Raw genomic sequence first — 26824 nt, 5'->3', positions numbered from 1 at the left:
ACCTACAGCCTAGCTCCAAGTCTCTACCATCGCTGCAGGCCGCACGGCAGTTCCACAGCCCCTTCAAGCCCTTCTACCTGCCCAGCCCTGCTCTTAGCCCAGGGATGTTTAAATCCTGCGGCTATCACACAACTGCCCCATCCCTGCTGCCAACGGAGCTGCCTCCTCCCTGCCCAGGGCCAGACGCTACCTCAGCACGGGTGATTCACGCTTCTCCTGGAGGATTCCTCCCCGCAGGGCCTTGGCTCCCCAATGCCCTCGCACTGCTCGGCACCTGTGGGCAGCTGGAGGGACAGGAGCCGCCTCGGTGGGGATGCTGCCCACCAGCACAGCAGGGAACTGCTGCTGGGCTGCCAACAGCCAGGGGAACCTGGGCACCAAAGGACAGGGCTGGCACCTGGGCTGCACAGCCCCTCTCCTCAACGCTCTGGCTTTGCCAGCTAGGGCAGGGTTTCACCAGCGCCTCCACGAAGCAGAGCTCAGAGCCTGACAGTAGCTCAAGCCTGCTCCTGCCTCAGTGCATTGAGCAGCAGCAGCTCCCTCTATGTCACAATAGGAGAGGTCCACACCCCCCGGAAAGAACGTGCTCACCCTGCCGCACCACTTCCACACCAAGGCCACCACCACTTGTGGCTCTGGGATTTCTCCAGCTCCAGGCTGGAGTGGAGACCCTGCTGCTTCCTGCCTTGAGCTCTCTCGCTATCACTGTCGGCCGCCTTGTCTCTCCTCTGCTGGCTTCCATGGCCACTGCAGGGCCTTGCTAAAGTTACAGCCTTGCAGATCCCTGCAGCCCCCCTACGCCTTCAATGTCTCCCCCGCACTGAAGGGCTGCAGCACCATTAAAGTGCACCTTACAGCAGCAGTTGTTCACGCTCCGTGAGCGGCAGATCAATTGGTTTATACACTGCACATGAGCCAATCATTTCCCTGCTGCAGGAGTAAAGAAAAAAGCTTCCACACTGACTACAAAGCAACCATTTAATTCCTACTTCACTGGCCCAGGAGGAGCCCACTCACACCAGGGCCATGGCCAGGCTGCCTTTGGGGTGACCCCTCTTGCTGTCCCTGCTGAGCACCCATCCATCACTTTGTACCCATTCAGCCTGCGCACACGGGCACACGCACCAGCCAAGGCCACCCAGCTTCCTGGGGCATCTCAGCTGCCAGGAGCCTCACACGTTTTCAGCACAGCCTTTGCCAGAAACAAAAGCTTCCCATGAGACTCTCGGCTACAGGCAAAGCAAATCCTCACGTCTGCTTGGTGGGGATCGTGGAGCCCTCACTTTGAAACCAACACTCAGCATCTGGGGGTTTACAAACCAGCCAGGGAGGAAATGAGCCCCGAGTGCTAACTGGCTCTCCAGGCAGCCAGCCTGTGGAAACACTCCAAAACATGTCCCGCATCATGTCCAGCCACGAATCCAGGTGAAAACTGGAGAGCTCAAGCAAAGGCTTCTCTCCTCCTTTCCTAAATCCAGACAGCATTTCAAATACCCCCAGTTTGGAGACCCTGACGTCAGCTGTGCAGTCAAATCTGAACTGAGGAACTGTTTTCCCTCCATCACTTTTTAAAACAAAACAGAAGTAACTTGGGCCCAACAAGTGTAATGCCTCCTTGCTCTTCTGCTCCCTTCACACTGTGAAACCATTTAACCCAGCAGCTGCCTTGCTGCAAATTTCAGAACATTCAAGAAGTTACAGCTCAGGGGCAATCTCTGACACGAGCAGGGCAGCAACCGAGGCTGTGACTGCCAGGAGACAGGACACAGAAAGATGGGCGCATTCTGGATGGAGGTTCGGGCCCAATTCAGCAAGGTACTGGCACCTCAGGTTAAACAGGAAAGGGGACAGATGTCAGGGGCACTGATAACTGTGCAGCAGCTACAGAATGGTTCAACAGTCGTTCCTGGGGCTGACACTGCCTTAATCCTAACTGCCTTGGCCTCATGTCTCCACTGGCAGCTAAAAACCATCAAAGTCACCACGATACTGAGGACAGAAACATCCTACAGTACCCCACACTTGCAGGACCAGGGCTTAGTCAAAGTCACGCAGCCAGAGCAGGGCTCAGTCTCTCTTCCCTCACACCCAGCTCTTCTCTCCCTCCTGCCAGGGCCTTCTCCATGCCACCCAGCACCAAGGCACACCACAGCCTAGGGAGTACAGGCTCCTCCTCTCCTCCCCCAAGATACAGAGCTTCCTTCAGAGCCTGAGCACATGGCAGCTCTTTACTTCCTGCCATCACACACATTTCAAACCACACTTACACCCGAGCACCCACAGCCCAGCAGGATCCTCCCATGGTCAGCTCCAAGGACCACACCAGCTGCCACAAGCACTCCTTCCCTCCACCTTCTCCTGAGCAAGACAAACAACAGCCCTCACGTGCTTTACCTGCTCCACCACAGCTTGGTTGGCATCTGCAGCTTCAGACATCCCCTGGCAGCTCCATTTGCAGCAGGACTGGGCTCCTGGGCTCCTGCCTTTGCAGCTAGCTGGTCATCCACAGCAGGGCTACTACTTCTCCTGTGGGGCACCTTCAAACACCGGCACGTGGGTCTGTGATTTGAAGCAAGGGAGAGAAAGATCAGACCAGGAGACAAAGGGAGGGGACAAGCCCAGCCCGTGACCTGCCTTTCAACCTGAGCCCACAGGAGCACCGGCCACAACCCCAGCACCTACGAAGCCCCACAGGCTCTTCAGAAGCTGTGAAAGGAGCAGCTTGGGTTATTTATCACTTGGGAAGCACTGGAGGGACAGGCCCATCTCTTGCTGCTGACAGGCAGCTGGGGCAGCTCCCTGCAGCACGCACGCTGTGCTCAGAGGTGCTGGGCAGGCTGCAGGCACAAGCCCTGCTGTGCAACGAGCTTCCAAACTGAAGCAGGCACCAAGAAATAAAAGCAAAGATGAATGTGGCTTTACCTGCCCCGGGCAGGTGCCTTCACAGGCCCATTACAACCATGCCACAGCCACAACTGTCTGAACTCAAGCAAAACCCCAAAGCAATCGCTGCTCTGCTCAAGAACGGACCACTGGATTGTCTTTTGCTTAGTCAACTATTTGACTGCATTTGTACCTGAAAGTCTTTGGCCAAAAACACTGGGAGTTTTGTCAAACAACAGCTGTGCAGAGGCTCTCCTGGGCTGGAACCCAAGCCAGGGCTTTGATTTTTAAACAGGGCAGCCAGTGCATCCCTTACGAGAGCCTCTGCTCTCTGCCATGCAGGTACTGTCAGACCCTACAGCTCTGATGGGATCGAGACCTCTGTGCTGACTGCCAGCACATCCCCTCTGGGCACTGGGAGCAGAGGGGCAGATCTTCATTTTCCACAGAATCCCAAGGGTTGGAAGGGACCTCAAAAGATCATCTAGTCCAACCCCCTGCAAGAGCAGGGTAACCTAGAGTACATCACACAGGAACTTGTCCAGGCGGGCCTTGAATATCTCCAGTGGAGGAGACTCCACAACCCCCCTGGGCAACCTCTTCCAGTGCTCTGTCACTCTCACAGTAAAGGAGTTCTTCCTGATGTTCACATGGAACCTTCTATGCTCCAGTTTACACCCATTGCCCCTTGTCCTATCCCTGCATATCACTGAAAAAAAACCATCATTCTGACACCCACCCTTTACATATCTGTAAACATTGATCCTCACGAGCAGCTGTATTCTCTTCCCTTGTTATTTCCCTTATCATTATTATTATTGGTGGTAGCAGCAGTGGTTTGTGTTATACCTTAGTTACTTGACTTACCTCAGCCCCTGGGAGTTACACTCTTTCCATTCTCCTTCCCATCCCTCCGGGATCAGGGGGAAGTTGATTGGCAAGTACATGTTCCATACAGGCCTCGGGCCAGTGAGCACGTAGAAAAGATGAACCATCTGATCAAACAACAAATTAGGAAAATATGTCAGGAAATGAAATTCTATTGGTACCAAGGTTTACCACTGGCTCTATTAAGAATTCAAACTAAACCTCGGTCAAAAGAAGAGGTTAGCCCATTTGAAATTTTATATGGAAGACCATAACAGTCCCAGTTTAAAGCAGGAAGTCTTCAGGAAGTCGGAGAGAGCTATCTCTGTGAGTTCTTGATCAATCTGGGAAAAGAATTGGAGGAGATAAATAAGAGAGTAGCAGGGACAAGAGCAAGAGGTTTGGATTATCCCATTCACCCTTTCAGATCTGGAGACTGGGTTTATGTTAAGAATTTTTCAGGAGATCCTCTACAGGAGAAGTGGAGCGGAACGTACCAGATATTACTGACCACCTTTACAGCAGGGAAGATAAAGGAACAACCTGCTCGCATACAGTATTCAAGAATAAAGAAAGCACCAGAACCAGAGATGTGGCAGATGGAACCTTCAGGACCCTTACGTATGAACTTGCGTCGGTCGTAATTTGGACTCGTATGATAACTGGTGCACAAGCTTGGGACCAGAATTTATACCTGAAATTAATGCAAAATGGTACTGAAGTTTTTAATCGTAGTGGCTGTTGGGTGTGTGCACAGGTGCCTAAATCAGGAGAAAGGCTGGAACTCCCATGAACTGGAGTTCCAATTCCTAACACTGTTTCATGGACAAATCTGTGGGTGAACACTAGCAATTTGTATTCAAACGAAAGGTTAACATTTGGAACAGTTAATCCTAATCCAGGTAATAAATATCACACCTGTGCAAAAAGATGTATTACACCAGGAACCAGGGCAGGAGATCATGCTTGTTCAAATGCCACAGATGTGGGTCACCATTCAAATTGCAACCACACTATTAATATAGATGGTAATCTGGTTCAGTGGTGGCCCATTCCTAAAGGGAAAGGATGGTATTGGTTATGTGGAGAAAATGCTTGTAAGACTCTACCCCCCCAGCTGGAAGGGGGCAGGCACCTTAGGTGCTGTAATACCCAATTTTACTATTACCGACAGGTATCCTTCCAGGACCTGGATTAGAACTTCTGCCAGAAGTGATGAAGATTGTTGGAAGAAGTAAATACCCTCAGAGACCACCACATTTTTGTACGCATGCGGGGAACGTTCTGGAAAACAACATAATCCACACGTAGCCTCATGACTATGTATGTATGCCCAGCGACTACATAAGGATGGCCTGTGGAGCAACAGGGGGACACAACGGCAGGAGGAGCTCTCCCCTGTGTCTCCCGGCGCCGCAATGAAGAATACCTGCTTGTCAGCTTGAAAACTGTGTTGGCAAGTTTGTGCCTGGAGTTTTCTCCCAATCACTGCACTGGGTTCAGCTCTAACAGTTCTTTTCCTCCTTCTTAACAGACAACCTCAAATGAGTTCAGATTGTTTTATAAAGAATGCACAAAAGCTTCGATTATTTCTTCATTGACTTAGGTTTTGTGGTTTGGTTTTGTTGGGGTTTCTTTGTTTTCGTTTCTTTTTTCCCAATTCTTGTCCAGTATTATCCTAAAGTTGTATGAAACCTTCATGGAGATTCTACTGCCCTGATAGCAGAGTATCCCAGACACACTGGGGAACCCCAAATGTGGTTTTACACAGGGTTCTCACACCATACAAACAGTCACGTACCACACACTTGGACCAAACACTACCACCCTCACTACCAATTACTAGTCCTAGTCAAACCCTGCCAGGCGCTCATGCTACTTCTGCTGCAGTCCTGCTCCTGCCTATTGATTCAGATGTCCCTGGACCAGTCCTGCAAGAGACACTGAATAATGGTGTGCGGGACAGTGGGAGGGTTTCACAGACATGCTGGAGGGGCTGGGATTCTGCCATTATTTCTGCTGGGCTGCAATACCCCTTCTCCTTCACAGACAGCTCTAAGATACCCTAAAGAAAAGCCCTAGATCCAGGGCTGGGCTGAAGCTTCCAGCAAAAATCCACCACCTCATCACATTACAGGGCACACAGAAATATACAGACACACATATACAAATAAAAGATATGTGGCACAGCAGCCACTCCAAGCCCTACAACAGGCACCACAACTGCTACCTCAGCAAGAGGTGGCACAGCTATTTCAATGTCAGCAACAGGCACTGAGGCTACTCCAAGCCCTGTGACAGGCACTGCCCAAAGGTGACTGAGGAGCTGTTGGTAGAGCTGTCTTGGAGACAGAGGAAATGCAGCAGTTCTGCCTTGCCTGGTCTCTCACAGGATCCTTCTGTGCTGGGGCTGCTGAAGGGAGAAGAACAACAAGTGCCAATCACTACCACAGCAGTGCACTGGTGGCAAGATGGCACCAACCCAGACTCCCTGATTGCCATCCATGAGCTGATGCATTGTTTGGAGAGTCCAGGAGTGCTCAGCAGGACCCACTCACCCTTCAGGAGCCCCACAGGGCCAGTGCACAACCCACATGACAGTCTGATTGTAAACTGCATCAGTGACCCAAGGAAGAACAATTGCAGATGGGGCCCTGAGCAACAACAGCCTCTGAACAAATGAACCAGGAGATAGTTCATGCCCTTGGGCAGTGCGCACTGGGCAAGATGTGAAATGTGCTCTGCACCACACTGGGGAGAATGGGCTTACCTGGAGCCTCTGGCAGAAAGCTCCAGCGCAGACTCCAGGTCGACCCCTCGGCTTTCGGAGTCGGGGATACACAGGATCCAAGGCTGGTTATAGCCCCTGAAAAAGAGATCCTGGCAGCCTCTGAAGGGCTTCGAGCTGCTTCAGAAGTGATGGGCACTGGAGCACAGCTCCTCCTGGCACCCCACTTGCCCGTGCTGCCTTCATGTGCAAAGGGAAGGCCTACACATCAGGAAGTATCCCCTCCTGGCTCTTCGGCTCTGGGTGCAGGGGCCAAGCGTTCGTGCCCCTCTCTGCTGCCGGGCAGCCGAGGGCAGGCACTGCATTAGCTGCTCAATGGCCAGGCCTGCCACATTTCTGTCAGCTGCATCAGGGCCTGAACCTCACTGGGAAAACACAATCCAATAGTACCTTCAGCTACTTCAAGCCTTATCACATCCAGCTGCTGCTTTCCAGGAAGGAAAAGGAAGGAAGGAAAAGGAAGGAAGGAAAAGGAGGGAAGGATGGAAGGAAGGGAAAGGAGGGAAGGAAGGGAAAGAAGGGAAGGAGGGAGAGAAAGGGAGAGAAAGGGAGAGAAAGGGAGAGAAAGGGAGAGAAAGGGAGAGAAAGGGAGAGAAAGAGAGAGAAAGAGAGAGAGAAAGAGAGAAAGAAACAGAGAAAGAGAGAAAGAAAGAGAGAAAGAGAGAATGAAAGAGAGAAAGAGAGAAAGAGAGAAAGAGAGAAAGAAAGGAAGAAAGGAAGAAAGGAAGAAAGACATGAGAAGAATAAAAGAGTAGGGATCTGCACAGAGATGGAGAAAGAAGCATCAGGGAAAGAGGAAGAGAGGCAAACAGTGGGAGAGGGAGCAGGGCAGAGAGAAGTAAGGACTACGGGATTGACAGAGATCATCAAAAGACATGGTGGGTAGAGGAAAGGCGAGTGGGTAAAAAACAAATAGGGGCAGGGAGAGCTTGCTAGCAACACCAAACTGTGTGGTTCGGTCGATACGCTGGAGGGAAGGAATGCCATCCAGAGGGACCCTGACACGCCTGAGAGGTGGCCAATGCCAACCTCATGAAGTTCAACCAAGCCAAATGCAAGCTCCTGCACCTGCGTCAGAGCAATCCCAGCAATCCCAGCTACAGGTTGGGAGCAGAAGAGACTCAGAGCAGCCCTGCCCAGAAGGACTTGAGGGTGTCAGTCAATGAGAAAATGAACATGAGTGTGTGCTCACAGCCCAGAAAGCAACTGTGTCCTGGGCTGCATCAAAAGGAGCGTGACCAGCAGGGTGAAGGAGGTGATCCTGCCCCTCTACTCTGCTCTTCTGAGACCCCACTTGCAGCACTGGGTGCAGTTCTGGTGTTCCCAACATCAAAAGGACACGGAGCTGTTGGAACAAGTCCAGAGCAGGACACGAGAACGATCAGGGGCTGGAGCAGCTCCTGTATGGAGACAGGCTGAGAACACTGGGGTCTTCAGCCTGGAGAAGAGAAGGCTGCATGGAGACCTCAGAGCAGCTTCCAGTGTCTGAAGGGGGGGCTACAAGGATGTGGGAGAGCAACTCTTCATCAGGGACCAGAGTGACAGGATAAGGGGTGATGGGTTCAAGCTGAAATAGGGGAAGTTTAGGTTAGATATAAGGAAGAAGTTCTTCCCTGTGAGGGCGGTGAGGGGCTGGCACAGGCTGCCAAAGGAACTTGGGAATGCTCCATCCCTGGCAGTGTTCAAGGCCAGCCTGGACAGAGCCTTGGGTGACATGGTTTAATGTGAGGTGTTCCTGCCCATGGCACAGGCTTGGAACTGGATGATCTGAACATCCTTTCCAACCCTAACTATTCTAGGATTCTAAAACCACAGCAACAAACAAGACCAGCAACTAAGAGAAAGAGAAGTGCAGGAGCAAGGAGCAGCTCAGAGGGATGGAGAAAGAAAGAGAAGCATCAGAAGCCCTGCAGAGTGATGGAGGAAGGGTCTGGGAGCAGCAGACACAGCCAGAGAGAGGAGAAGTAGGCAGGGAGAAAGACAGAGACGGTGGGATACAGAATGAGCTGCAAGCAGGAGAAGGGGCTGGTAGAGAGACAGAGAAAGAAGGACTTGGAGAAGAGAGGGACGTGGAGGACAGCACAGGAATAGAAGAGAGGTCTGGGGAAGGGAGACAATGACAGCAAGGGGAAAGGGAGCGGGAGCTTGGAGAGATGAGAGGCAGACACGGCCCCAAGGGCCGGGCACTCACCACAGCTCCCGCTCTCCGTCCTGCCAGGGAACCTCTTCAGCCCAGGCCCTTCTTTCTCTGCCTCTCTGTGCTCTCCCCTTTCCTCCTGTGCAGGCCCAGGGCCAGCTGCAGGCCGCAGGCCGGGCTGGGGCAGCTCTCGGCGCTCTGGCAGTCGGGGTGCCCGGTGCCTGTGCCCACAGCGGGGCTGTCTCCATCTCCACAGGGGCTCGCTCACCTCAGCGCTGGCCCCGGCCCTCCCCTCAGCACAACCTGCAAGCCCCAGCACCAACATGGCCGCCGGCAGCCCCAGCACTACAGCTCCCAGCATGCCCCGGGGCGCTCCTCCTGCTGCCAGGCCCTGCTGGGCCACCGTCCCCTGGCCATAGGCCAGAGGGAGCAGGAGAAGGGCAGGAGCCGGAGAGGTGAGGAGCTCACCTGTGGGCTGGGGCTGTGCTGGGGTTGGTCCATGTCCCGTCTGCTTCTGCCCCACTTGTCAGCACAACCAAACAGCTGCTTGTGTCCCTGACCAGTAGAGCTGAGCATCTGCTTGTGTCCCTCACCAGTAGAGCTGAGCATCTGCTTTTGTGTCTGACCAGTAGAGCTGAGCATCTGCTTTTGTCCCTTACCAGTAGAGCTGAGCATCTGCTTTTGTCCCTTACCAGTAGAGCTGAGCATCTGCTTTTGTGTCTTACCAGTAGAGCTGAGCATCTGCTTTTGTCCCTTACCAGTAGAGCTGAGCATCTGCTTTTGTCCCTTACCAGTAGAGCTGAGCATCTGCTTTTGTCCCTTACCAGTAGAGCTGAGCATCTGCTTTTGTCCCTTACCAGTAGAGCTGAGCATCTGCTTTTGTGTCTTACCAGTAGAGCTGAGCATCTGCTTTTGTCCCTTACCAGTAGAGCTGAGCATCTGCTTTTGTGTCTTACCAGTAGAGCTGAGCATCTGCTTGTGTCCCTCATCAGTAGAACTAAGCATCTGCTTCTCCCCCTCATCAGTAGTCGATGCCTTGGCATGTTAAGTACTTAAGAAAGACAATACTTTTATTTAAGCAAAGGAATTCCTTTAACCCCCTGTCGTGGTTTAAACCAAGTCCCCCAACTCCCAGAGAGTTAGGAAGGAGATTCCAAGGAATGTAGCCCCCACGGGTTGAGATAAGAACGGTTTAATAGCTAAGGCATAACACAATAATGATGATACAGCCAATAACAAGTGAAAAGAATACAACACCCACCAGCCACCAACCCATAACTCACTCCACCCTGCCCGGCCGAGCACCGCGTGCTCCCTCCTCCATTTTCCTCTAGAGCTCCATCCCTCCTGCTCTCTCTCTGCCAGCTGCATCCTGGGCATCACGTGCTATGGTATGGAATACCTCATTGGCTAGCCTGGGTCAGGTGTCCTGTCTCTCCTTCCTCCCAGCCTCCCCTCCTCCACCTGGCTGGAAAAAACCTTGAACAAAAACACCCTCAAAACATGCTCAAACCATGACATTATCCACCCCTTATTCCATACCATTCACATCATGCCCAGATCCCACATTTCCAATACACCATCACTCTTAAGTCCACCCCTCGATCATGAGTCAATCTCTATGTTGCATCTCTGGACTGATGCCCTGAAGTATCTGGGCCCACCAGGCTCAAAATCATTCACTGTCCCCTTCAGCAGTTCTACACCTTGCTGCTGGGGACTCCATACAGCTGCCTTCCATCTCCAATGCTTCCAAAGCACTGGAGGGGCCCAGGGGATCAGATACCTGGCCATACTGTCCCACATGCCCTGCCACTCATGACTGTCCAGCCTTGGGAACAGTCTCCTGGTGCCCCTATATCCTTGTCTAACCCTAGACAAGACCCAAACCTGACTCTGCTTAACTTTTGGGATCAGACAAAATGATTGTGGATAGAACACACTCTGTGTGTGTGCCACCATGCTGATCCCTAACACAATCAGCAGGCAGGTCCCAAGGACACCCAAAAACCATTCATAACCATCAGAACTCTCAGCTGCTGCTGCTGCACTTGTCACTGGGGCTGATGTAGCTGCCCTGCTTGCCAGCTCTCCCACCACCAGCTTCTCTTCTCCCAAGTCCGGATCTTCCTCCACTGCCTTGCTGGGAAGTGCTGTGTGGTCTCCTGCCTCCTGCTGGGGCTCGGCGGGTGACTTCCGGGGGGACACTCTCGGCCATCGGGGGGTCCAGAAGGGCCGCGGGACTTGGCTCTTCCGGCGCCTGCTCCCGCTGCTTGGCTACTGCCCCTCTCTACTCCTCTGCCGCCTCCCCCGGATGCTCTGCTACAGCTGTTTGGTTCCCGGGGCAGCTCTCTCTGGCAGCCTCAGCTGGTGCTGCCAGCTCCTGGGGCTGCTCATTCCCGGCTTCACGCAGCCTCACGCAGATGGAGGCGAGGACAAGGGCAAGGATGGTGAAGAGCAGCGGGACGGCCTGGTACAAGTCCACGGCCATGTCCATCCCCCCCTCCTGCCGGAGCCCCACCATATTACAAGTCATTGCCGTAAAGTACAGTGAAACAAAAACTTTAGCCCAAGCCCCATGATTGTTAAACACAAATACATCTAATCCATACACAAAGTACCTGGCAAAATCCTGAAACTGTGAGATCCAGAGAAAAAACTCTGAGAGCCAATAAATCAGCATTGTGATGAGTGACTATAAATCTGCTCAGATCTGTTGTTATCTCAACCCCTCCTGCCCCACGCTGGGTGCCTAAAAGAACTGTCATGGTTTAAACCAAGTCCACACACAGCTCGTTCACTCACTCCCCTTATCGCTCCCCCATCTCCTGGAGATTAGGAAGGAGAATCCAAAGAATGTGGCCCCCACGGGTTGAGATAAGCACAGTTTAATAGCTAAGGCACAACACAAATCACTACTGCCATTACTACTACAAATAATAGTGATAAAGCCAATAACAAGTGAAGAGAATACAACATCTCACCAGCCACCGACCCATAACTCACCCCACCCTGCCTCACTGAGCACCGACCGATACCTCCTCCATCCCCTCAGAGCTCCAGCCCTTCCAGGTAACTCCCGGTTACATCCTGGGTATGACGTGCTATGGTATGGAATACCTCTTTGGCTAGCCTGGGTCAGGTGTCCTGTCTCTGCTTCCTCCCTGGCAGAGCATGAGCTCAGAAAAGGCCTTGGACAAACCAAACATTTGAGCAGTAACTCAAAACATACTTGCTATCAGCAACCGTTCCCAGCCCGAAAGTCAAACCACAGCACTGCACCAGCTACCAAGAAGGAGGAAAATGACTGCTACTGCTGAACCCAGGACACGCACCTACTCAAAAACATTCTACAATTACATTTAGGAAATGGAGGTGATACTAATGACCAGAGAATAACACTTGAGCATAAAGTTCAAGTGATTACTCTAATTCTCTCACTGAATAGACTCTCTCCTATTTTGCCCATGCATAGATATGGTCTGGATGGAGAGGGACTGGCAGAACAGTGAGCACTGGCTGGGCTGTTGGGTGCAGAGGTTGATAGATTCTACCCTGCAGGAGGCTGGAGAGTACCACAGGGGTTTATCTCCCTAACCTATCTAAACTGAACAGAAGGAGAGCACCACGGTGTGCAGGGACCATAACACAGTACCTGAGCAAGAGAAGTAGGGCAGGAACAGAGACCTGGGCCAAGTGCAGCCAAGACAAGCAAGCTGGGGATTACAAGACAGGTCCACAACCATGCCAAAACAGATCAAATCAATCCCCTGGTCAGGTTTAAGTCCAGCATTTGCTAGGAAAGTCCATGAGCAAACCTAGGTCTAAGGATCATCAAAGGATTTCATAGGTGTGCACACCTCCTGCTAAACCAGAAATCCTCAATTCTAGTCCAACCACCTTGGCCTGAGCTTAAATAGAGATGTTGGGAAAATGGGCAGAGGGTGAGGATGGAGCACCAGCTGAGGCTGCTCAGGGGGATAACGGCCTGGGACAATTCATCAATGCCTCAAACTGCCCATTTCTCACCCTTCAATAAAGTGGAAGGCCAGAGTCACCAGCTCAGCTGTTGGACATCCAGGCACTGCATGTGGATAACCCCAGTGGGGATGGAAAACTGGGCTCTCAAGTGTGCACATAGGGACATCAGCAGCTCCAGAGATGGAGTCACTTGTGCTTCATGTCCCTTTTGAGGACTGTGTGCAAGATCTGGAATGTCTCTCAACCCATTCTCATTGTGTCAGTCTGTGCAGACCAAAACCTTTGCATGGTCCACAAGTATGTCAGAAGCATCCTATGAGCCCTCATCACTGCTGCTGTGCAGCTGTGCTCAGGCATGGCTCATCCATGCCATGTCTCTCAGATGCCCAAGCACCACAATGCCTTTCAGAGGTGATTTCACACCCTTTGCTTTTCCTTCTCTTTGTTTTCCTCTGCTAAAGCATGAGCAGCCCTGGAGGCTTCCTCCCAGGAGAGCACATGCAACTGTATTTACAGCCCCAGCACCACAAGCTGGGCTCTTGCAGTCTGGCAGGAGCTCACCTCTCTTCACATCAGGAGCTGAACAGAGCTGATGCTGGCACCTGGATGTTCTCTGCTGCACTGGGGATAAACCCTTGGCTCCCATCACTCTGTGGCAGAGGGAAGGCACAGGAGGTAACACCAACACAAAGCACAGCCTCACCTGCATTGATGCAATGGGCTTGCTTCTTTAGGTCCTTTTTACCCCTTTAGTAAAGCTGCATCAGAAATCAGCCTTACCTGTGTGGGTTTTCTTTATAAGAAAAGGAAGCAATGGTTTGTGCAGGTTGTTTTCTGTCACATAGGCAGCTAACGCAAGATGCACTGAATTACTCAAGAGTTAAATGGGAATGAATCTTCTTTTGTTCTAAAGAAATGCAACATTCCAGATTGTCAGCAGAATGTAGTCACTAACAAATCAGCACATTGTAACATCAACATGTTTTTAATGCAAGCAGCTGAAGGCTCATAGATTTAGGATGCTTCAATGTGCTGGAGCTCATAAAACTATAAATCATGTGGATGTTATCTGTTAGGAATGATCTCAAACAGTTTGATAAATGTGGTTTGTTGATTGGAATGATAACTAAAAGCCAAGTGAAAATGGGTGCAGTTCATTCATGTGTAAGCTGGATTTCACTGGGACTGGGACTTTCTATCCTCCTGGTTTACATGTGTTACTATGAGGTTTTCAGGTGTCTTCTGAACAAATTAGCTCTGAAAACTGAAAAGTGAAAGTGAAGAAAGATCTGATTCTTTTCTTTAATCTGAAAACACATGTGCTTGAATGAACTGATAGTTTTAAGGGTTCTAGCACTGAAAATGCCATTTGTTCCTTGAACGTGCTCCTTGTTCTTTTCAAGATACCTCAACTGTATGACACAAAATATATGTAATTTGGGTTAGAAAATTGTCCTGGTTTGAGCAGTAGCAGTTATTTTTCTCCTCCGTGGTAGCTGGTGCAGTACTGTGGTTTGACTTTCGGGCTGGGAAGGGTGCTGATAGCAAGTATGTTTTGAGTTACTGCTCAAGTGTTTGGTTTGTCCAAGGCCTTTTCTGAGCTCATGCTCTGCCAGGGAGGAAGGAGAAACAGGACACCTGACCCAGGCTAGCCAATGAGGTATTCCATACCATAGCACGTCATACCCAGGATGTAACCGGGAGAGATCGGGAAGGGCTGAGCTCTGGGGGGATGGAGGAGGTATCAGTCGGTGCTCGGTGGGGCAGGGTGGGGTGAGTTATGGGTTGGTGGCTGGTGAGGTGTTGTATTCTCTTCACTTGTTATTGGCTTTATCACTATTGTTTGTAGTAGTAATGGCAGTAGTGATTTGTGTTGTGCCTTAGCTATTAAACTGTGCTTATCTCAACCCATGGGGGCTACATTCTTTGGATTCTCCTTCCTAAATCTCCAGGGAGCAAAGGGGGGAGTGAGTGAATGAACTGTGTGGACTTGGTTTAAACCACAACAGTAGAACATACAGTAATTTAGCAATTAAACTGGCCATTGTTTGGATTAAAATATGGTCCAAAAGTGTCTAAATAAATCCATCGTTTAAATGTTCCAGCATAGAAAACCAAAAAAGACATTTTTTGCTTCAGTTGCTTCCTGGTATTTTAGAAATACCTTCACTGAAAACCAGAAAAACATAATTTGGGGTTAAAACTATAGCAGAATATGTGAATTTAACCAAAATGGGGAAGCCAAAATAGTGACTGATAGTCATTAAATATGGTACAAAAGTGAATGTCAACTTCTTAAGTGTTCTATTTTTCTTCCTTTTGCCTCAGCAGGTAACACCAGGTGATGGGAGAAAATCAAACCCAGATTAAATTCATCCTGTTAGGAATTACAGACAGCCCTCGTGCACAGACCCCTCTGTTCGTGTTGTTTCTATTGATTTACATTGTCACTCTGATGGGGAACGTTGGCATTATCACATTGGTGAGGGTGTCTCCCAGCCTCCACACCCCCATGTACTTCTTCCTCACCCATTTTGCCTTCATTGACATCTGCTATTCCACAGTCATCTCCCCCAGGATGCTGGCAGACCTCTTATCAGAGGACAAAACCATTTCTTTCACTGCCTGCATGATGCAGTACCTCATACTCGCTTTCTTTGGTATTAATGAGTGTCACCTGCTGGCCATGATGGCCTACGACTGGCACGTTGCCATCTGCCAGCCCCTGCTCTATGTGACCATCATCTCCAGCCGTGTCTGCTGGCAGCTGGTAGCATCATCCTACCTATTCGCCTTCCTCAGTGCCATCATCTACACATGGTGTGTGTTTAGAGGTTCCTTCTGTGGTCCCAACCACATTGACCACTTCTTCTGTGACGTATCCCCTGTGCTAAAGCTCGTGTGCTCTGACACCCACAGCAGTGAGATGGTCATCTTTGCCTTATTCACTATCAATGTGGTGGGCACAAGCATGGTCATTTTGTTCTCCTACATCTCTATCATCTGCACCGTTCTGAGAATGTGCTCAGCACAGAGCAGGACCAGAGCCTTCCACACCTGTGCCTCCCATTTAATGGTTGTTTCCATATTCTTTGGGTCAGGATTCTTCATTTATCTGCAACCCTCTTCTAGCCACAGGAGCCTGGATAAGGTGGCCTCCATCTTTTACACCGTGGTCACTCCCATGCTCAACCCATTCATCTACAGCCTGAGGAACAAGGAGGTGAAGGGGGCTCTGCTCAAGTGTAGGAGCAGGTTCTTCAACCACTGGCAACATAGAAGAGTTTTATCATTAAGGACATGAAGATTTCATGCAGTGACAGACAGCCTATGAGGCACTGAAGCAATGGGATTTTCCACTAATCCTCATGATTCTATGTAGTTTCTTCCACAGCTCATGCACAAAAGTCAATGACAGTATTGAATGCGAAATAGCCCCACAAATCACTTCTTTCTTTCTTAGATGGATATCAAGAGGAACCTCAACCTTCAAATAACTTCACAGTCACCAGCTTGTATGAAGAAATTTCCCTGAATTATCCCAGGCCTCTTTTCCTCACAGGAAACATCAATCAGCTTCATTGAGTTACAACTTTTGTCATTCATAAACATGTCTTTTTCTTGCAAGATTCTTGACCTTGTCCCTCAGCTCCAATAAAATTCCTCACTCTTACCTGTGAGCTCTTTATTAAAGCTGCTGGGGTGGGAGGGAACAGGAAGTGCAGTTTTACATTTGCTGGCTGAGAAAGAGTCAGAGAAAAGGCTTCAAAAGATTCATTGCATTTGTTTGTGCCTTTCAAAGAGCAGAAGTTGGTGGGAATCAAGGTCTCAGGCTGCACTTTAGTATATCAAGAGGTATCCCTCCCCAGGCTGCAACTTCCAAGTAGATTTCACTTTAAGTAAGAAACTGTAGACAGTATCATTCATAATACAGGATGATGAATGGTGCTGAGGCTACCCAGTGTTAAGGACAATTTGGGCATATTAAGGCTTCATCCTGCTCATTTTAAGGGATGTCTTACATTCATGTGAAGTGCCATTCACTTAAATGGTGCAATCCATAGAATTCCAGCACAAGACAAGAACCCACAGTCCATGCCCATGCTGAACTCTTGCTAACGCACACCAGGAAACACCAAATGGTTTATCTCATATAGGAGTTAAGACAGTGGCTCATTTCCGTAGATGAAAGACAATCCTGAACACAGAATCGATCCTAACTGAGAGCTGTCTGGGTCTCAGAGAAGCCAAAACACACTGATGGGGGAAAATATCTTTACCTGCTATGAGTGGGAATTAACTGATGCTTTGAACAGAATATGGATGGTGAACAGTCTCTTTTGTGTGCTCTGGCAAACAGCAGCAAGAGATGAGATGTTCTCTTTTGTCTGCGGGAAAGTGGCTTCAGCCTTTACTCAGTGAAGGAGGCAGAACTGATGTAATCAGATGCTAAAGAGCTTGGCAGGACAGAGACCTTTGATATCATTAGAATCATAGAATGGTTAGAAAGGACCTTAAAATCATCCATTTCCAGCCCCCCTGCCATGGGCAGGGACACTTCACACTAAGCCATGACACCCATGGTCCAACCTGGCCATAAACACCGCCAGGGATGGAGCATTCACAACCTCCCTGGGCAACCCATTCCAGTGCCTCAGCACCCTCACAGGAAAGAATTTCTTCCTTAGATCCAATCTAAACTTCCCCTGTTTCAATTTTAACCCATTACCCCTTGTCCTGTCCCTACAGTCCCTCATGAATAGCCCATCCCCAGCATCCCTATAGCCCCCCCTTCACATACTGGAAGGCTGCTAAGAGATCATAACACAAGACTTCCTATAGAAACTTCACCAGACCTTGTTTTCTTCCTCTGTTTTGTTGGATCTTGCTGCTCAGACCATACATATAAAATCTTAGAGCCACAAGAAGCCCAAGTTTGGCCTCAAAATTCATCTGACCCAAGCTTTTGTGGAAAAGGGACCTAGAAGAGAAGTGTCATCTGTAGGGTTCATTACCCAACTCTGGTGTCTTTATTTCCTCTTGGCTTTAATAAAGTCCTCAAAGCAGAGATACAGAAATACTCAAACATTTATCCAGACTTGGTGCTATGCTCCCAAGAGAGCTCTGGATTTCCATAGTCTTGTACAGAGTGGATTCAACTCTGTGAATGTCCAAGAGGAAGCTCAGTCTAATGTGCAGGGGAGGCACAATTGTCAATTCCAGCAATATAAGAAAGAGGTTTGAGGTTTTGGAATACATTTTATACTGAGAGCATCATTGCATGATTCTGCTTCAGTCATTGCAGAGGAAAGGGTCTACACAATGCAGAAACTCCTGCTGGAGACACAAAATGCACACACCAAATATATACCAGATTTCATCTCAATCAAAGTCTAATATTATACTTGGGAGAGAAGAAAGCACTATGGACCAGAGAATGACACTTGTATATAACGTTCAACTCACTGAACTCCCTCACTGAGAACACTATCTCCAATTTTGTCTATGCAGGGACATGTTCCAAATAGAGAGGGACAGTCAGAGCAGTGAGCACTGTTGGGTGCAGAGGATGATGGCTCTGCTCTGCAGGAGCCTGGGGGCCACCACAGGGGTTTGCATCATTCATCTCTTTAAACAGAGCCAAAGGGGACACCACAGTGAGCAGGGACCATCCCACAGTACCTGAACTACAGAAATATGGCAGGAACAGAGACATGGGCCAAGTTCAGACAAGACTCCAGAGCATCAGGAAATCTGGTGATGATGAGGCAGGTCCAAGACCAAAACAAGACCCAGATGAAGTAAATCCCCTGGTCAGCATCAGGTCCAGCAGCAGTTAGGGAAATCCAGTAGCAAACCAAGGTCACCATCAAACTATTTCATAAGTGGACACAACTTGTTCTAAACTGGGAACCACAATGCCTCTAATAAAACCCAACCTCCTTGGAGGGAGCTTAAATAGAGATGGGGGCAATTGGGCAGAGGGTGGGGATGGAGCCCCAGCTGAGGCTGCTCAGGGGGATAAAGGCCTATTAGTTCAGCCTGACACAACTCATCATTGCCTGGAAATGCCCTTTTCTCACCCTTCAATACAGTGGAAGCCCAGAGTCACCAGCTCAGCTATTGGACATCCAGGCGCTACATGTGGATAATCCCACTGGGGATGGAAAACTGGGCTCTCAAGTGTGCACAGAGGGAAAACAGCAGCTCCAGAGATGGAGTCACTTGTGCTTCATGTTGCATTTGGGGACCCTTTGCAAGATCTGAAATGTCCCTAAAACCCATTCTCATTCTGTTGCCAAGGTCAGACTAAATACTTTGCATAGTCCACAAGTATGTCAGAAGCATCCTATGAGGTGCTCATCATTGCGGCTGTGCAGCTGTGCTCAGGCATGGCTCATCCATGCCATGTCTCTCAGGTGTCCAGGCACCCCAATGCCTTTCAGAGTTGATTTCACACCCTTTGCCTGACAGCAAACACAATCCACAGGAAGCATCATTCTCTTCATCTCCAGGTGCACTAATAAACCCCAGGAACAATTTGCTGTAAATATGTGGATTTGGGGACATGTCTTTCCCCTTCTTCCACACTGAGTGGAGGCAGTGCTGGCAAGTGACTGTCTACCTAATTCACCACTGATTATTCCCATAACTTTTTAAACTGGCTTTTCCAATGCTACTTAAAGAGAATTTCAGCCATGCAAAAAGAGTTCCTGCAACCATTTCTATTCTCACCATTGCCCCTTGTTAACATCTTCCTGTAAACTCACTCCTGACTGTGGTGCCTGACATTGCTGATGGACCCTGGTACCAGCTCCCATCAGCAAGGTTCCCATCACCTCCCTGCCATGATAATGCCAACCATGGCCCTTGTGCAGGCCCTTGTAACTGCCTCAGAAATGCTCCAAAAGTGGATGTGAAAGGTGGGGTTGTTGTGTGGTTTGCTCTAAGGGAGCCCAAAGCCCTGTTGCTTGCTCTAGCTGAGGTCATCTCCTCTGGGTACACTTCATCCCCACACTAATCAGCACAGAGAAGAGATAATGACGTGCTGTGGGCTTTGTCACCTCCTGGGGCACAAAGACATTCACAGTCCCCACATCCCCACATCCCATCAAATAGGAAGGGGCTTTGCTGATGCTGGTTCATTGCCAGGCTCCCTGCACAGCTCCAGCCACCTTCATCTTCACATCCATCTGCGAGAGCATCAGGAGGGCAGCAGAGACAGAGCTGAGATGTAAGTGAGGGGCAGCATCTTTCAGCCCATCATTCTGCTGTGGTTCTCTCTTGGCAACAAGCAGCAGCTCCTGTCTTCATCTCCTGCCCTCCTGCAGGCTCCTGGGCTTCTTGAGGATGCTCTGGGCTTCCCAGGGAGCTGCTTGTGCTGTGTCCTCCCCATGCAGCTGCTGAGAAGGCAGGTTTGGAGATCAGCCTCATGGAGAACACACAGGAGGGAGGGGAAACCAATACAAACCTCTGTGTAAACTTGCATAAGATCATAGCTTGGATTGGAAGGGACCTTAAAGCTCAGTCAGTGCCAACCCCCACCATCCACTAGAGCAGGTTGTGGCTAACCTAACTTCCTATAGATCAGAAATCCATTCCAGTAATGAAGAAACCCAAGCAGAGAGGGAAGAAGCAGGTGGGTGGGAAATGCCCTCAAAAGCATGAAGGATCAACTGTGCACTGTGAAAGCACCACGTTTCTCTGTGTTCCAGGTGGAGCCGCATGGTCTGCAAGCCCCAGGCTCAGCACTAACGCAGGCAATGAAGTGCAGCACTAAGGTAAAGCTGCTCGGGTGTGCAACCTCCCCACTGCTTTCCACAGGGCTCATTGCTCAGCATCTGCAGGTGAGCCAGAGGAGCAGGCACCACCTTGTGCCATGGTGTTGAAGTGCTTGAGCACCCCTTTGTTCTCCCTGTGCTGGGACAGGACTTTCCCCAACCTGTTCCTCATTGATCTGTGCCTCAACTCTCCCTTTACATCCTGCAGGACTGTCTCTGAGCAGCTCCCAGCACACAGAGGCTTTTGCACCTGGCACATCCCTGCCTGCTGGACAAGAAACCTCCAGCCAGCAGCTCACACACAAGGCACCATCCAGCCCATGGCACAAAGCAACTGCACCCATGTGACCCAGTTCAGCCTGGTGGGGTTCACAGAGGAGCTGGTGACTCAGGGCAACTTGTTCCTGCTCTTCCTGCTCACCTACCTTGTCACCATTGTGGGCAACCTGGGCATCATCATCTTGATCAGGGCCAGCCCCCACCTCCACTCCCCTATGTATTATTTCCTGGGCAACCTGGCCTTTGTAGACCTCTGTTCTTCCACCATCATCACCCCCAAGGTGTTGGTTGACTTGATGTTGGAGAAGAAGAGCATTGCTTATGCTGGGTGTGTGGCTCAGGTCTTCCTCTTTCAACTTTCTGGGATTACTGAATGCTTCCTGCTGGCTGCAATGGCCTATGACCGTTATGTGGCCATTTGCCTTCCCCTGCTCTACCCCCTTGTCATGTCCCCAAAGTGCTGTTTCCAGCTGGTGACCGGCTCCTACCTCATGGGGCTGACCAATGGTGTGGGACAGACCATCAGCATGTCCACCCTGTCCTTCTGCAGCTCCAGCACCATCGACCTCTTCTTCTGTGACATTTCCCCTCTCATCTCCCTCTCCACCTCCGACACCACCCTCAGCCACATCATCCTGACCACTGCAGCATCTCTCCTTGGTGTGTCCAGCAGCCTGGTTGTCCTGCTCTCCTATGTGGCCATCATCCCCACCATCCTGAGCATCAATTCAGCCGAGGGCAAGCGCAAAGCCTTCTCCACCTGCACATCTCACCTCGTCACTGTCAGTATCTTCTATGGGGCATCCTTCTTTATGTATTTATTCCCCAGCTCACACAGCTCAAGAGGAGCAGATAAATGGGCTGTGGTGCTCTACACCATGGTGACTCCCATGCTGAACCCCTTGATCTACAGCCTGAGGAACAAGGAGGTGAAGGAGGCTTTGAGGAGACTCTTGAAAATAAAGTGATATTGAATGTTTTAAGTTTAGGAGCAGACAGAATGGAGATGTGGGGAGATGCTCAGCTGTTTGTTAAGTTTCTCAGATGGACAACATTTGCTGGGGGAGTCTTAAGCACCTTAACTTACATGATGCACTGGCTGCTTTGATATCACCACCTGCATATACAAATAAGAACCTTGCAAAAGCTTTAACAATTCTCTGTACAGAGAGTTGATTTGTGGTGGAAAAACAATACATACAGGAAAAACCACCAACACATGCCAATGTGTGCATTACCTCAGCCCATAGAGCTGCAGCCTCTCCAGGGCTATGGTGAATCCTGGAGCCATGGCTGAGTCTTAGGGCTATCCTAGAGACACAGAATCATGGAATGCTTTGTGTTAGAAAGGAACTTGAAGCTCATCCATTTCCAACCCCTGCCATGGGCAGGGACCCCTTCCCATGGAGCAGCTGCTCCAAGCCCCTGTGTCCAACCTGGCCTTGAGCACTGCCAGGGATGGGGCAGCCACAGCTTCTCTGGGCACCCTGTGCCAGCGCCTCAGCACCCTCCCAGGGAACAGCTTCTGCCTCAGAGCTCAGCTCAGTCTCCCCTCTCTTGGGCAGGTTCAAGCCATTCCCCTTGTTCTGTCCCTACAGGCCCTTGTCCCAAGCCCCTCTCCAGCTTTCCTGCAGCCCCTTTAGGCACTGGAGCTGCTCTCAGGTCTCCCCTTCAGGAGCCTTCTCTTGTCCAGGCTGCCCCAGCCCAGCTCTCTCAGCCTGGCTCTGGAACAGAGCTGCTCCAGCCCTTGCAGCATCTCAACACACATCAACCACATCCCATATTCACAGCTCACACACACACAATGATGTGCTCAGCTTTGCAGCACAATTTATGTCTAAAAAGACAAGAGCAACATTTTCTGGCAGGTATCTAAGGTAGGAAAAGCATCATCAGCTTGAAGTATCATGAAGTCTGCCTGATTGTGTCTGGGTTATTGGTTTAATCATGCTCAATATCCCATTCATTAAATCTTAGTCACTCAGGAGCTACATAAAAACACAATCTGTGCTTGAGTGTGCCATGATGCCAAAATCCTCCTATGAATCTTCATGTAAAGACATACAGAAGGCAAAACTTATCCCAAATCATAAAAGTCTGTTGGGTCTGTGTGGTTTCTTTCCCTAAAGAGACAAGGTTTGGGTCCATAACTCCCTAACATTTGTTCTGAGAATGAGAGAAGACCGCCAGGCAAATGTCAATGCCTAAGAGAACTCTCATCACCTGCCCTTGAAGCTTCATTTCATTCCGGTATCATTTCAACACTGACTTGATGAGCACTGAGTTGTCTAAAGGGGACAAAATGAATCATTCAGTGGCTTAAGCATGTGATGCACAGACTGATGTCAGTCACTGTGGCTGATCCAATGCATTGGGATGGGATTTCTCCCAGTGCCTCTCAGGCTGCAGCACTACAGGAAGAAATGCCAAAATCCAATTGGAAAGAACATTTGGGGTTGCTCTGCTTGGGTTTGTCTTTAACAGATCAGTGCCTATACTGAGCACACCAGCTACATCTGAGCATGAGTTAGCTGAATGCTGTTCTTCATCTGACCATTCGCACCCTATTGTTGCCAGCTCCTCTAAGAAGCAATTCACCTTACTCCAAAGCAACCACCCTAAATAGCTTAATTCAGTACTACCTAGGAATTCCCACTTATCACTGTTGACTGCAGAGCTCAAGTTATTCCCTGCACCAGGACAAAGGGGTGTCATAGAATCATGGAATGGTTTGGGTTGGAAAAGACCTGAAAGCCCAACCCCTGCCATGGGCAGGGATGCCTCACACTAGATGAAGTCACCCAGGGCTCTGTCCAACCTGGTGCCTGTTGACTTCACCCTGATAATCCCCACATTGAGAGCCCAGATCCACATCTGGAGGAGCACAGAGCTGAAGGATGCTCTGGGAAGACTCCTAGGAAAAGGTCTTGTTTCCTCCCACATTCAGGCTGGTAAAAAGATATAATCAACTCGATGTAAAGAACATGGATGTTCTTGAGATTGCACCTACAGAGATGGTAACAGTGAGCACATAACATGGAGAGCTATGAAAGCCCTGAAATAGTCCTTAGGGTGCAGGGAGTAACTGAGGGCAATGGTGCAGAACACTTCATTGGGTGCAATGGCCACACTGAGTATCTGCTTCAAGGACCTGCTCCTTAGGGAAATACAGGATGAAGCAATAGAGCAATATCCCCAACCACACAGCACAGGCAATGCTGGGACAGGAGAGGATGCACCTGCGTGCTCTGCCCTGGCAGATGAGCTGCTGTGGGGTTGTCACACAGACATCTTCAGCGTGCTTTTGTTCTTGTGCTCTCTACACTTGTGATCCCACCTTGGACCCTCACTGTGGGGATATGCTCTAGCTCACGGCTCCATGGGACATGTGGGATCCTGCTGGACAAGACCATGAGTGAGTATTCCTGGGTAAAAAGGGTCAGCAAGGGACACAGAATCACATTAGCCAAGAAGGTAAATCTTCAAGGGGATTCATCTTTCTTTTCTCTGTCTCCTCATCTCTCTGCCCATCCCTTGTGGTACCTGATGACAAACACTAGAATCAACACATGAGGCCAGATAAGAAAATCATCAAGCCCATTGAGGAGCATCCAGCTGGAGAGGCAATTGAGAGAGGGTCCTCCAAACCTGACTGGAGCATAGGGGAAGCTGCAAGGAAGCAGCAGGACACAGCTCATCTTCTGGTCTTCCTATGGAAGGGTCTATCACTTCCATTGCCTATGGAAGAGCTGAAGTAACTCATTCTTAGGCTGGCAATGTCAGGTGAGATGAATTCAGGTTCTGTGCCTGTACTCAGCTGTGCAAACACACACTAGCACTGAATAACTGCTGCTTTCAGTAATGTGCCTAAAACCAGAGGTCCTAACATACACACATTGTAATGAAGGCTTTTTGGTGCACATCCAACCCTTCAGTGTTTGCTCATGCAAAAGACAAAGCTCAATGAGACAATGTTTTTACTGCTAAGACTGATGAAAATGAATCCAACCAAACTGTGTTGGGCTGTAGTTGATGGGGACTCCACATGCATTTGTCTTCAGCCTCTATCTCCAGTTTCTGCATATGAAATTCAAAATAAAGTCTTAATGTATGAGCAATTTAATGCGGCACCGAGATTGAGATCTCATATTCACAGAAGTCAGGGAATGCAAGGAAGTGTTCAAGGCCAGGTTGGATGGGGTTTGGAGTAACCTGCTCTAATAGAGGCTGTCCCTGCCTTGAACAGGTGGCTGGAACTGGATGAGCTTTAGGGTCCTTTCCAAACCATTCCATCATTCCCTGATACAAGAGCTCAACCAAACTATAAGAGTGCAGATTCTCTCAATGCTAAATTTACTCTACTTTTCTCTATCCTGTGTGCAGCTGTGCTATGGTACAGAGAGCAATGCCAGCACCATGGAAGCCCTTCCCTTAGCCCATGATCAAGACCCCACACACTGCAGCGATGAAACAGCCACTGTGATCCATGTCTCCAGTTCAGTTCCTTCACCATGGAAGAGAAGTACACCTTTCAGTCACCAGCTTCATCCTCCTGGTGCTGACCACAGACCCAAAGCTGCAGCTTCTCTTGTTCATGGTGTTCACCTTAGCCTACATCACCACCCTCTATCTGTGACTATCTCACAACTAAAGAAGGAATTGTAGATGTTGAGTCAGGTGACCCCATTCCCATGCTTACTCTCCAATCCCAATTTCATAATAATAGGAAACCACATTTCTGAAAGCCAGTCAGGCATGAAGGATGGATGTAGTGGATTTGAGCTTGCCTCACAGCTTAGCAGACACAAGCAAATCCAACCCAAGGAAAAGAATGGCAAGAAGTTTAAAGTATGGGGAGTCATTGAGGAGGTTCAAAGATAAGGAGAAATGCAATGAGCTTCCCCAGCTCCATATATTAGGGGACCAAAAGAAGGAAGGGACAAAGCACCCCATTAGCAAGAACCACATTATCTGCACAGGTCATGAAGACAAGGATGTCTCTTTAAAGAGAGAGTATGACCAAGCTTGTATGGGCACAGAAAGCCCTCCAGCAGGCCCCACATCCAGGCTTTCACAAGACAAGCAGTCACAGCTATTTCCATCACAAGTGATGCTGCTCACTGGCCCAAAGCAAGAAGTGCTCCTTGGGGACCAACCACCCTTCCAGGAGTCATCAGCTTTAACAAGACCTTCTGGGCTTTACCAAGGAACTTTCCTCATCACCACAAAAGCTTCTCACAACACTTGCATGTGACTTACCTCATTCTTCATAACAAGACACCAGAGATTAATTAGCTGGGGGGAACAAGAAAGAAACTTTCTTCTTTGTGAACAAAGTTCACTTCTACAGCTGCCTTGCTTGACAGAGCTGGTCCATGCCCAAAGGCAGTGAGTTGGAGGGTCAGTGTGTTGGCATCTTTGTGTCTTAAGGACAATTTCATGGGCCTGGATCATAGAATCCCAGCCTGGTTTGGGTTGGAAGGGAGCTTAAAGCTCCTCCAGCTCCAAGCCCAACCCCTTCCCCTGGAGCAGCTGCTCCAAGCCCCTGTGTCCAACCTGGCCTTGAGCACTGCCAGGGATGGGGCAGCCACAGCTTCTCTGGGCACCCTGTGCCAGCGCCTCAGCACCCTCCCAGGGAACAGCTTCTGCCTCAGAGCTCAGCTCAGTCTCCCCTCTCTTGGGCAGGTTCAAGCCATTCCCCTTGTTCTGTCCCTACAGGCCCTTGTCCCAAGCCCCTCTCCAGCTTTCCTGCAGCCCCTTCAGGCACAGACAGGTTTATGGAGAAAAGTTTCTCTCTTATTGCTCTCAAAGGAGCAAACCAACACCAGTATTTTCTAAGGAAGAATTTCCTATCCACCTATGCAGAATATAAACCCTTCTTCATTAAGTTAATATCTGCTATTAGCAGCCTTGATAAAAGCAAACACACAGCCAGGACACTGCCTGCAGCCATTTTGATTTCCTGCTCTGTCCAGGAAGTTTCTTATGGATGCTGAGCATTGAGGGTTTGCTGCATAAGAAATCGTTCAATAGAACTGATGGAGGCCAGGCTGGATGGGGCTTGGAGCAAGCTGCTCCAGGGGAATGTGCCCCTGTCTGTGGCAGGGG

The 26824-nt window shown here is 49.7% G+C and overlaps 2 protein-coding genes across 2 annotated transcripts; both read left to right on the top strand.

Moving 5' to 3' along the window:
• The first annotated feature begins 15000 nt into the window (after positions 1-15000).
• LOC101868386 (olfactory receptor 1038-like) lies at positions 15001-15960 on the top strand. Its single transcript, XM_034064510.1, has one exon. The coding sequence runs from the start codon at positions 15001-15003 to the stop codon at positions 15958-15960; it is 960 nt and encodes a 319-aa protein (XP_033920401.1).
• A 4797-nt stretch (positions 15961-20757) lies between these two features.
• LOC117436453 (olfactory receptor 5G3-like) lies at positions 20758-21684 on the top strand. Its single transcript, XM_034064509.1, has one exon. It carries the CDS (start codon positions 20758-20760, stop codon positions 21682-21684), a length of 927 nt encoding a protein of 308 aa, XP_033920400.1.
• Positions 21685-26824: the final 5140 nt, after the last annotated feature.

Source organism: Melopsittacus undulatus, chromosome 7 (genome assembly GCF_012275295.1).
Source record: "Melopsittacus undulatus isolate bMelUnd1 chromosome 7, bMelUnd1.mat.Z, whole genome shotgun sequence".
Taxonomy (NCBI): Eukaryota; Metazoa; Chordata; class Aves; order Psittaciformes; family Psittaculidae; genus Melopsittacus; species Melopsittacus undulatus.
Note: the sequence above shows the minus strand (reverse complement) of the source record. Positions and strands in the feature narration are given on the sequence as shown.

What these genes read in the sequence shown, in the direction of transcription:
- LOC101868386 (XM_034064510.1), top strand. Translation starts at nt 15,001, where the DNA reads ATGGGAGAAAATCAAACCCAGATTAAATTCATCCTGTTAGGAATTACA.
- LOC117436453 (XM_034064509.1), top strand. Translation starts at nt 20,758, where the DNA reads ATGGCACAAAGCAACTGCACCCATGTGACCCAGTTCAGCCTGGTGGGG.